General features: G+C 62.1%; 1 protein-coding gene across 1 annotated transcript; it reads left to right on the top strand.

Moving 5' to 3' along the window:
- The first annotated feature begins 3,811 nt into the window (after positions 1–3,811).
- On the top strand, positions 3,812–5,277 carry APLNR (apelin receptor). The gene has a single exon (XM_064453195.1). It carries the CDS (start codon positions 3,911–3,913, stop codon positions 5,021–5,023), a length of 1,113 nt encoding a protein of 370 aa, XP_064309265.1. The 5' UTR covers positions 3,812–3,910; the 3' UTR covers positions 5,024–5,277.
- The last annotated feature ends 6,388 nt before the right edge of the window (positions 5,278–11,665 follow it).

Here is an 11,665-nt window from a genome sequence, read left to right as displayed (position 1 = left end):
GGCCCTGGCTCGCTGCAGGGGGCGTCCCTTGGGGCTGGTGGCCACGGGGCAGAGGGGGACGCTGGTGCGGGGACTGCCGCCAGGAGGAGCTCTCTGTCCACAGCTGGGGCCGGGAGCTGCCACCCTGGGGGACAGGAACGTCCCCGTGGGTGCGCCCCGACCCCCCGTGGGTGCCTGCACAGGGGCAGTGTGTGCAGCCGTGGGCGTGCTTCCATGCTCAGCCATTGTGGACCCCCTCCCACGGGCCCACTCAGGCGTCCACCCACCCCACTGGTTGCATGCCCGTGCTCCTGCCCAGGGCGCTGTGCCCCCCCGCTCCCCGGCTCCCTTGGCACCCCCCAGCACCCCTCTGCAGGAGCAGCCCCTTGCACACTTGCCTTGCACGCCCGCCGACTCCTGCGCAGGCGGCTGAGCGCACGCGTGTGTGCACGCCTCTGCCCACGCGTGCGAAGCGGCCGTGCGCGCCCACCTGGGCCAAACGGCGCCCGCCTCCATGTTCCCTACCCGCCCCCGTGCTGGGTGTGGGGTGCCAGGGTCACCCCACGGAAGAGGGGGGACAGGTGTGACCTTGGCCCCAAACCTTCCCACACGCTGAGCAGCCCCACTTCTGCCAAAGTGATGCCTGCGAAGGGAGGGGAGCGACGGCTGCGGCGTGACCCCCACCGGAAGGGGGATTCCCTATCCCCGAGGCCGAGCTGGGCCCCAAACCTCCCCACATCCCTCCCGCCTGGGTTTTGGCCAGGTGGGTGAGCCGAGCTGCCACCCCAGCCGCTCTTTGGGCACCTGCCCCTCCGAGACCCCCGGGCCCCCCCAGGATGGGGACTCCAAGGCTGTTCTTTCCCAGCAGACCCAGCGGAAAGAGGGAGGTCCAGAGGGAGAGATGTAGCTGAGGAGTTGTTGCTTCCCTGGTAGGATGTGAGTAACTCCAACCGGCTTCAGAGGAAGTCGCCAAATCTCACTTCGTGGCAAAGCCACTGCCCTTCCTGGCAAGGGGTGCCCGTGCACCCCAGGAGCTCGGCCCTGCGTCGGGACCCCACCGGCGCCGGGGAGGCTGCACGGGGACACCGCGGGGACGGTCACCGCTCCCGGGAGACGGCCACTCTCCCCCGTCCCCAGTGGGGCAGCCCCCTGCCGTGAGCCGGGCGGTGGGTTTCGTCCTGAGCCTGGCATGCGTCGCACAGATCCAAGCCAAGGAACCCGGCGGACGCTTGACGGGCTCAGCTTTTCCCCGGCAAAGCTTGGTGCCGTGAGCTGGCGTGAGGGCTCCCGCTCGCACCCGAGCCCTTGGCTTCGTCCTGCAGCTGCAGCGAGAGCTCGGCCCGCTCCCTCCGAGCACTCCCGACGGGTGCTGCTCCCTCCGGCTGCGTGGTGCGGAGCCGGCAGCGACGGACGTGGGCTCGGCTCTGCGCCGCCACCCGGCTGGAGCCCCTGCCTCCTGGGATTTATTCCCTGGGGACTGGGAGAGAAGGTCCCCGGTGCCTCCTGCTCCTGTCCGGGATGGGGCTGTGGGCACCCGAGGGCTGCCCGTCACCCCGGGACCCCCATAGCCCCCTCCCCACACCGCGGGCCACAGTCCCCCTGCCTAATGGCATTACAGGTAATGGTGTTCGTTATCAGCCCCGCCACCCCCACCAGTGCTAACACCCTGCTGCCGCTCCCCGGGGCTCGGGGGGCCCTTTGCTCAGCTCTGGCCACTGACCCGCCCCCCCCGTGGCTACGGCGAGCCCAGCCGGGGGGTCCCCAGATGGTTGGCGTGTTCCTTCCCACCGCGGGAGGCTGCGCGTGGGCTTGCTCCGGGCCGGGACCCCGGGGTGGCACCGGGAACTGTGCGCGAGTGGAGCTGTCCCCGCTGCTGGGCGGCACGGGGGTCACCGGCGACCCCTCAGCCCCCCAGTGTCGCTGGTGGCTTTTCGGCAAGACTGGAAAGGGTTACCTGTTCTCCTGCGCTACCCACAGAAGACAAAAATAGCCGAGATCGTTATTAATAGTGATCTTCGTTACCCGGGCTGGAACATCTCCCTTTGTAGCAGTTTCTGGCGATACCAAGGGTCTAATTAGCATTTCTTTTATTTCCCTATTTTATTCCATTTATTAGCTAATAGGCTTAAGTAACGTCTTTATCAGGCTCGGATTGTGTGGGGGTCTGTCCCTTCTTTAAACAAACTTCAGGTTTTAACTTAAATCAGCAGCCATCACATTTATGCGTCAATTTTTAGCAGTTTTTAATTTTCCAAAGACCTGCTGGCCTTAGCACCTTGCCCCGCGGGGTTAATGTGTGCCTTCCCAAGCGGGCTGTCCCAGGTCATTAGAATATTTTATTATTCATAATCTCCAGCCCTATTAAGCCCTGGTTTGTTCTCCCAGGCTGATGGCTTTGGGCCCCTCTTGGGCGGCCAGTTTGGTGATGGCCGTGCCCACCCCTCCAGGGCTCCCCCTGCTCCCCGACCCACACCCCCAGTTCCCAGCCCCTCTCCCTCCCGTCCCGCTCATTTTTTTCTAGTTTTGGAGACCCCTTTGAGCTGCCCCCCCTTTTCAGCCACAGAATCACCCCACCACCCCCTCTCTTTACACCACTGTGACGGCAAAGGGGACCCGCTGCGCCGGGGAGGGGCCGCGGGGGTGTTTGACCCCGCGGTGGCTGCACCCCCCAGCCTCCATCCCCAAGGCTCCCGCTTGGTTTTAACCTTGCTGGTTTCGCAGCCCATTCCTCTCACAATTAACCTATTCCTGCAGGGAAAGGCCCCTCTGCTCCTCCGGCTCCTTGGTCCAGCCCAAGCCCGCCCCGCGATTTTCCAGGACTTGCGGCTTTTCGGACTCTACTTTTTGCAAAGCCCCACTGGGCTTCTCCAGAGCTTTCCCCCAAAGCTGCAATTGCAAGAGTTCGGCCCCGGTGGGCCAACCCTGCCCAGGGGTTGGCTGTGTCCTGCCGCGGCACAGAGCTTCCCTCCTCCTCCTGCTCCCTCCAAATACTTTATTTTTGGGGCATGTGTGATTTTTCTTCTTTTTAGCTCAGCTGAAGGTGTTGCTGCGTTTGGCACCTTTACTGGACGGCGAAGCCTGCGCAGAACCGGGATGCAGCGAGGGCTCCCAGTCGCTGTCCGGCCCTGCAGCAGACGATACATGAAAATGGTCTTTTTGCAGACTGGGGGGATCTCAGAGCTGCCCCTCCCCAGATTTTTGGTAAATGCATAAAGGTGTCCCCAGCACATCACGCGCAAAATAGGGTCCTGGCCATCTGGGGCCCTCCCAGTGCCGTGGCTGTTGCAAAATGCAAAAACCTGGAAGCAAAATGTAAAATCCCAAGTGCAAAATGCCAAACGCCAAATGCGAAACGCAACATCCCAAATGCCAGAAGTCCCCCACGCGCAACACCCTGCCGCAAAATGCCCAGCGCGATGCTCCAAATGCGAAATGCAAAACCCGAAGTGCAACGCCCTGATGCAAAATGCTGAATGCAGCACCCCAAAAGGTGAAATCCCACATGCAAATCCAGACTTGCAGGGTGGCGGACCCCCGCCCAGCCTTCAATCCGCCCTGCCCTGCCAAGACTGCTTCCCCGAGCCACTGCACTGGACCTGGGCGCTGGCAGGGTGACCGAAGTCCCCTGGGAGGCAGCCGCCCTGTGGCAGGGGGACGGGGTTATCTCAGGGGTTGCAGCTTTGACACTTGGGTGAGAGCTTGGTAAAACCCCCCAGGAAGGAGCCAGATGGAGGGCAGAGGGGGAGCTGTGAAATTTCCCACGGGGGCTCCCCCCATCCATCCACCCCGCCCGTCCCATCAAGGAGGAGGGCGGAGGAGGAGGAGGAAGGGGAGGTAACGCGGTGAGATTCGTTGGGCCGGGCTCAGAGGGCTGGAGGAGCTCGGTGAGCCCGGGATGAGCTGAGCTGAGCTAAGCCCAGCGGCCGGCGGCATGGAGGAGGCGACGGACGCCTACGCCTATGGGGACAATGAGACGGAGTGTGAGTACGCTGAGTGGGGCCCCTCGCTGGCCCTGCTGCCCACCATCTACATGCTGGTCTTCCTGCTGGGCACGGCGGGCAACGGGCTGGTCCTCTGGACCGTCTTCAAGGGCGGCCGGGACCGCCGGCGTTCGGCCGACACCTTCATCGCCAACCTGGCCGCCGCCGACCTCACCTTCGTGGCCACCCTGCCGCTGTGGGCCGCCTACACCTGGCTGGGCTACCACTGGCCCTTCGGCACCGCTGCCTGCAAGGTCAGCAGCTACCTGGTCTTCGTCAACATGTACGCCAGCGTCTTCTGCCTGACGGGGCTGAGCTTCGACCGCTACCTGGCCATCGTCCGGCCCCTGGCCACCGCCAAGCTGCGCTCGCGGGTCAGCGGGCTGGTGGCCACGGTGGCCCTGTGGGCGCTGGCGGCTCTGCTGGCTCTGCCAGCCCTGGTGCTGCGGCGGGCGGCTGCCCTTGGTGGGGACACCAAGATCACCTGCTACATGGACTACGGGGGCCTGGCCGCCCCCGGCACGGAGGGCGCCTGGGAGGTGGGGCTGGGGCTCTCCTCCACCGCCCTGGGCTTTGTGGCCCCCTTTGTTGTCATGCTGACCTGCTACTTCTTCATCGCCCGCACTGTGGCCAGCCACTTCCACCGGGAGCGGGCTGAGGGGCCCCGCAAGCGCAAGCGCCTCCTCACCATCATCACGGTGCTGGTGGCTGCCTTCGGGGGCTGCTGGCTGCCCTTCCACCTGGTCAAGACCCTCTACGTCCTGATGGACCTGGAGGTGCTGCCGTGGTCCTGTGGCCTCCACACCTTCCTCAACAACCTCCATCCCTACTGCACCGGCATCGCCTACATCAACAGCTGCCTCAACCCCTTTCTCTATGCCTTCTTCGACCCCCGCTTCCGCCATGCCTGCGCCGCCCTCCTCTGCTGCCGGACCCCCGGCCCTGGGACCGAGCGCTCCGCCAGCTACTCCTCGGGGCACAGCCACCCCCCCGGCGGCAAGGGGGGGCTGGTCCCGGGGGGCAAGCTGGACCCTGCCACTCAGGAGACGCTCTTCCGTGCCTAACCCCCCCACCCCGATCCACCCCCGGTGCCCCCCGAGCTGGTCTCCTTGGGGGGGACCCCTCCACCTCCTCCTTGCCCCAGAGCCTGGCTTGCTTTGGGGACCGCCCCCGCTGGAAAACCCTGCTTGTGGGAAGGGGAAACTGAGGCAGGGGCTGGGCAGACCCTGGGAGGAGCCCCTGGGGGGCTTGGGCAGGGGCAACTCCCCCCGGCGCTTTGGATTTTGTGACAAATAAATGAATTTTGTTTAAAAAAGGAGCAGGGTGTGCACAGTTCCCTCTGGGGATTGGGGAGGGAGTGCGGCTGGGGGGGATGCGGTGTGGGGGTGGCATGGAGGGGTGGGTGTGCTATGGCTGGGTTTAGAGGGGTGTGAGTGGGGATGTTGTACGTGTGTGCGCACTACAGAGTGTCCCTGCAGCTGCCTGTGCCCCTCCTGGGTGCCCCCCAGACCACCCACAGCCCCCAGTGTGGGCCTGGTGCAAAATCTCCCCCATCACACACTTTGGGAAACGCAAAAATTCCCATCCCAAAGCATCCAAGCATTGCAATGTGCAGGGTGTGAGTGTTTTAACAGCAAAAAAAAGCCCTCTCAAAGCATCCCGCCATGGGGTGGGTGCCTGCCTGCGTAACCCCCCCACCCTCCCCCGGCAGCTCTGATTGCATCAGGCAGCTGCCCTGTCCCACCAAATCCCATTTTCGGGCTTTTCTCCTCCTTATCTGAGGCCAGAAGAAGCCTGGGGTAACTCACCCCTGCGGCGTGAAAATGGGCCGCTGATGCTATTAGATACCCAAAGCCCACAGGATGGGGCGAAGGGACCGTTTGGGTTTGGGTGCCGGGCAGGACAACGGCCCACGCTGCCCCAAGATTTTGATGAGACACCAAATGGCTCCTCTCCCATTTCCCTCCCCAGCCCCCGCCATTTCCTGAGGCTTCGCTCTAAATAAATCTTCCCCCTATTTGTTATTTACATCCTTCATTTACTCATGATGAACTATCCTGTCTTCTCAGCCTTTGTTCCCACTTGGAAAGGATGCGGGATCATTACTGGGTTCCTTGGGAAGCTTCCCGTCGGGGGGTGGGGGGGGCTGCATTAACCTTCCCACTTGCTGCCACCTAATTTTGGGAGGCAGCCCAGGCAGACTCATCCCTCCTTGGGGACGGTCCTTTGTCTTAACAAAGCAAATGGAGGAGGTGGCTGGTGGGGACTGTGGTTTGGAGAAACTGCCCGATGCAGAGGGTTGGGAGCCTACAGTGGCTGGGGATTTTGTGGGGGTTCCCCTGTGGTTCTGGTTTGGTCTAAGAGCCGGGGGTTGGGGTGGAAATGCTGCACCTGGGGCCACAGCCTGGAGGGAAATATGGGGAAGAAGCATGTTTATATTCAAGGTGCCGCCCAGGCTCGCTTGCCCTGGAGAGACCCCTTGATACCACTCATCCGTCTGCCCATCCATCAATCCATCCTGCCATCCCTCCGTCCCTCCCACCCTCCATCCATCCATCCATCCATCCATCCATCCTTCCCTCCCTCCATCCATAACTCCCTTCCTCCTCTCTCCCTCCCTTTCTCCATCCCTCCATCCCACCATCCTCCCTTCCCTCTCTCCTTCTACACATCTGTCCTTCCATCCTTTCACCTCCCTATCCCTCCCTTCATACCTCCACCCCTCCATCCCTCCCTCTATCTATCCATCTTTCCATCCCTTCCTCTCTCCATCCCTCATCCCCTCCATCCCTTCCTCCATCCCACCACCAACCCTAAATGACCCAGCACTAAAGGGGGTGATGGGGTCCTCGTTTTTTGGTGGGGAGCTGGCGAGGGTGGTTTCCTCCCCGGCGCGGAAGCCGGGTGTGGAAATGGCTGCAGGGCGCCCTGCCAGCGGAGACCGGAGCCGCCGACTTTCTATCTGCCTCTTGGAGATTTCCCTTTCCCTTCCAGGAGGGAAATGTTTAGCTGAGGAGTCTCTGGGGGGAAATGCAGGGACACTTCAGAAAAAAAAACAAGGCTGGAGCCGGGTGGGGGGGAAGGGGCAGCGGGGGCCCAGACCACCCGTCGGAAAGAGATAAGGAAGGTGTTGCCTTCCTGCGGCAGCGCAGCGGAGGGAAGATGAGGAGGGAAGATAGACAGCCGAGGACCACGGGACGGGGGGATGGGGAGCAGGACCCTGCTGAAACCGGGAGCATCCTTGGAAAACCCTGGGCGGGCTGGGGAGATGGGGGTGCACTCCCCCGGGGTGAATGTGGGGAGCCTCAACCCCAGAAAGTCGTTGCTTTGGCTTGCTGCATCCCGCTGCGGGTTCAGGCTTGGCTGGGGTGTGCGGGGCGCAGCCAGATGGCCCCAAATTATGTGCCATGGGGACGTGGCACTGGGAAAAAAGGTTATTTCACAGAGGGGGAAAAAGCGTTATTTCACATGGGAACCTTTGGTTGTTGCTAAAAGTGTCTGTGGGTGCTGATGGGGAGACATGGGGTGGTGGAAGAACCAGCACGGCCAGCGGGCACAGGGATGGGGAGAGGGACGGGACAGGAGCCGGCTGCCCGACACCCAGGGAGCCCCCCAGCCCCGAGCTGCTTTTTCAAGCTACCAAACGGCCGAGCAGGAGGTTCAAACCCCCCAGCCCGGCATCCTGCCTGGGGGGTGCCGAAATAATTTGGCGTTGTGCTAAGCCAGGCCAATGTCCCCGGGCACCCCCTTTGAAGTGACCTCCTTGTTTACAGCCTGGCTCTGGGCTGCCTTCACACGTCCCACCCCAAAGCAAATGGAGGGGGGACCCCCCCCATCCCTGCGCCGTGTGGGGGAAGGGGGGGGGTCCAGCTCCAGATGTGCTGCGAAACGTGGATTTGCGAAGCCGAGCTTCCTCACCGTGCTGACGAACTTTCGACAGACTTTGCAGCTCAGAAATAGCTGAGAAAATAACCACAGGGCAAGAGCTGTTGGCTTTCGGAGAAGGTGATGGAGGGGGGTCGTTTTGGGCGGTCCCTGCCGCCGTGTGTCCCCACAGTGCCAAGCCCTGGGTGACCCACCTGAAATTTGGCCCCCAACACCCCTTGGGGGGGTGATTCTTCCTGTGTTAGGAGAAAAATCTTCAGGTGGTTGTGGCGAGCGCTGCGGGCTTTGGGGATGCAGAGCGTAGGCGATAAATAATGGGGGGGGGTGTTTGAAAGAGATAAAATTGGGTGAAATGCAAGGGCAGATTTAGGTTTGTTTTCTTTCCTTGTTTGCAGAGGTTCAGGCCCTTCAGCCAGCCGAGGGGTGAAAGGCTTGGGAAGAGCTGCGGCGAGGGACCCCCCCCACAAGGGTCTGGTTGTTCCCCGCACTCCTGTGTGACCCCCCCTGGCCTGGGGAGGGGATGGAGGGAGGGGGAAGGGCAGAGACAAAGGGGTGGGAAAGATGGGTGGGGGAGGTTTGGGAAGAGAGGTGGGGATGGAGTATGTGATGGATGGATGGACGGATGGACGGATGGAAGGATGGACAAGTGTTGGGAAGGAGGGAAAGATGGGTGCATGTATAGAGGGACGGCGGGATGGATAGACAGACGGAAGGCTCAAGGGACGGATGGGTGGGAGGAGGGAGGGACGGGTGGGTAGAAGGACATCTGGACATACGGACAGTCGGAGGGAGTAGGACGGCGCTGCGCTGGCTCACACCTGACGCATGGCCGGGGGCGGGCAATGGGGGCAGCCACGGTCTGGCAGCTGCCCCCAGCCCACTCCCCCGGGGCCGCCCGCGCTGGCCGGACGCGGCACAGCTGCTGCCCGACCTCTCGGCTCCGGCAAGTCGAAGTAGCCCCCGCGTGCCCCCCTGCCTGCACGGCCCTGGCGTGGGAGGGGGGTCCTGGGGAGCGAGGTGACATGGAGGTGACCCGGCTGCCGGCAGCTGGGCCCCGCCGGGGCCAGGAGATGCTGCCGGAGGAATAACAGGAAGCGCCAGGAGGGGAAAAACACGGCTGATGCCTTCTGCAGGTTGTGTCCACCACCTTCCCCAGCCCTGTGGCCCCGCACACACGTGGCCCCGCTGCACACGCGTGTCCCTGCTGCACATGTGTGTCCCCGCTGCACACGCGTGTCCCTGCCGCACACGCGTGTCCCCGCTGCACACGCATGGCCCCGCTGCACACGCGTGTCCCTGCCGCACACGCGTGTCCCTGCTGTACACGCGTGTCCCTGCTGCACACGCATGGCCCTGCCGCACACGTGTGTCCCCGCTGCACACGCGTGGCCCTGCTGCACATGTGTGTCCCCGCTGCACACGCATGGCCCTGCCGCACACGCGTGTCCCTGCTGCACACGCGTGGCCCTGCTGCACATGTGTGTCCCCGCTGCACACGCGTGGCCCTGCTGCACATGTGTGTCCCCGCTGCACACGCGTGTCCCTGCCGCACACGCGTGTCCCTGCTGCACACGCGTGTCCCTGCTGCACACGCATGGCCCTGCCGCACACGTGTGTCCCCGCTGCACACGCGTGGCCCTGCTGCACATGTGTGTCCCCGCTGCACACGCGTGTCCCTGCCGCACACGCGTGTCCCTGCTGCACACGCGTGTCCCTGCTGCACACGCATGGCCCTGCCGCACACGTGTGTCCCCGCTGCACACGCGTGGCCCTGCTGCACATGTGTGTCCCCGCTGCACACGCATGGCCCTGCCGCACACGCGTGTCCCTGCTGCACACGCATGGCCCTGCTGCACACGCATGGCCCTGCTGCACATGTGTGTCCCCGCTGCACACGCGTGTCCCCGCTGCACACACATGGCCCTGCTGCACATGTGTGTCCCCACTGCACACGTGTGTCCCTGCTGCACACGCGCGTCCCCACTGCACACGCATGGCCCTGCTGCACATGTGTGTCCCCGTTGCACACGCGCGTCCCCGCTGCACACACATGGCCCTGCTGCACATGTGTGTCCCCGCTGCACACGTGTGTCCCTGCTGCACATGCATGGCCCTGCTGCACATGTGTGTCCCCGCTGCACACGTGTGTCCCCGCTGCACACGCGTGTCCCCGCTGCACATGCATGGACCCGCTGCACATGCATGGCCCCACTGCACACGCATGGCCCTGCTGCACATGTGTGTCCCCGCTGCACACGCGCGTCCCCGCTGCACACGCATGGCCCTACCGCACACGCGTGTCCCTGGCCCCGAGCCGGGCTGCGCTGATGCTCTTTATTATTGAGATTCGGCTCTGAAAAAGTGCTCGCTGTTTTACAAAAGTCCGCGGTTATAAAATGTGCTCCATACAAAGACCGGGGGGGATTTGGCTTTTCCCCCTTCATCTTCCCCACCCACCCATGCTGGGTGTGGTGTGGAGAGGGGGGAAAGGAGGGAAGGAGGAAAGAGGAGAGGAAAACAAAAAGAAAAGAAAAGAAAAGAAAAGAAAAGAAAAGAAAAGAAAAGAAAAGAAAAGAAAAGAAAAGAAAAGAAAAGAAAAGAAAAGAAAAGAAAAGAAAAGAAAAGAAAAGAAAAGAAAAGAAAAGAAAAGAAAAGAAAAGAAAAGAAAAGAAAAGAAAAGAAAAGAAAAGAAAAGAAAAAAGAAAAGAAAAGAAAAGAAAAGGAAAGAGAAAAGGAAAGAGGAAAGGAAAGGAAAGGAAAGGAAAGGAAAGGAAAGGAAAGGAAAGGAAAGGAAAGGAAAGGAAAGGAAAGGAAAGGAAAGGAAAGGAAAGGAAAGGAAAGGAAAGGAAAGGAAAGGAAAGGAAAGGAAAGGAAAGGAAAGGAAAGGAAAGGAAAGGAAAGGAAAGGAAAGGAAAGGAAAGGAAAGGAATAAAGAGAGAAAGAAGCAGTGAAATAAAAAGACAAAAAGAAACAAAAGAGAAAGAAAAAAGAAAAAGAAAAAAGGAAACAGGAGAAAAACAAATTAAGAAAAAGAAAAAGAAAAGAAGAAAACAAAGAAGAAAAAGAGAAAAAGAAAAGGCAAAAGAAAAAACTAAAAAAAGAAAAAAGAAAAGAGGATGTGGGTGAGGATGAGGGTGAGGCAAAGGGAAGGAGAAGCCAAGAGCAGGGCAGGGCAGCTGCCTCCGCGCCGGGCGCTCCCCAGCTCGCTGCGGGACGGGGTGGCCGTGCCGTGGGGACACCCGTGCCGTGGGGACACCCGTGGCGGGGCCCGGCCCCCCCGTGGCCCAGCACCGGCACCCACCGGCGGAATCCGGCACCCAAAGGCAGGTCCCTGCCCTCCCTGCAGCGGGACAGGGCGAAGCGCGAGGGCCGGGCCGTTTTTGCTTGGGAAAGAGAGAAAATGGGTCTGGTGGAGCGCCGGGCGCTGGGGGGGTGGGCTCGCTCTTCCTCCGCCGCCCCCCCGCAGCGAGGCCAGGACCTGCCGGTGGAGGGACGCGTCCTGTCCTCGGTGTCCAGAGGGTGTTTGGGGGGGATGCGTCAGGCTTACCGAAAAGACAATAAAGAAAAAAAAAAGAGCCCAAGTGCCCCTTCCCGGGATGCAGCGCTGGGGGCTGCTGCCCTCCTGTGGGCGCGGGGCTTGGGGGCGCAGCCTCGCCCTGGGCGCAGCCTCGCCTTGGGCGCAGCCTCGCCCTGGGCGCAGCCTCGCCTTGGGCGCAGCCTCGCCTTGGGCGCAGCCTCGCCCTGGGCGCAGCCTCGCCTTGGGCGCAGCCTCGCCTTGGGCGCAGCCTCGCCCTGGGCGCAGCCTCCCCCTGGGCGCAGCC

The sequence above is a fragment of the Phalacrocorax carbo genome, chromosome 5 (genome assembly GCF_963921805.1).
Source record: "Phalacrocorax carbo chromosome 5, bPhaCar2.1, whole genome shotgun sequence".
Classification (NCBI taxonomy): Eukaryota; Metazoa; Chordata; class Aves; order Suliformes; family Phalacrocoracidae; genus Phalacrocorax; species Phalacrocorax carbo.
Note: the sequence above shows the minus strand (reverse complement) of the source record. Positions and strands in the feature narration are given on the sequence as shown.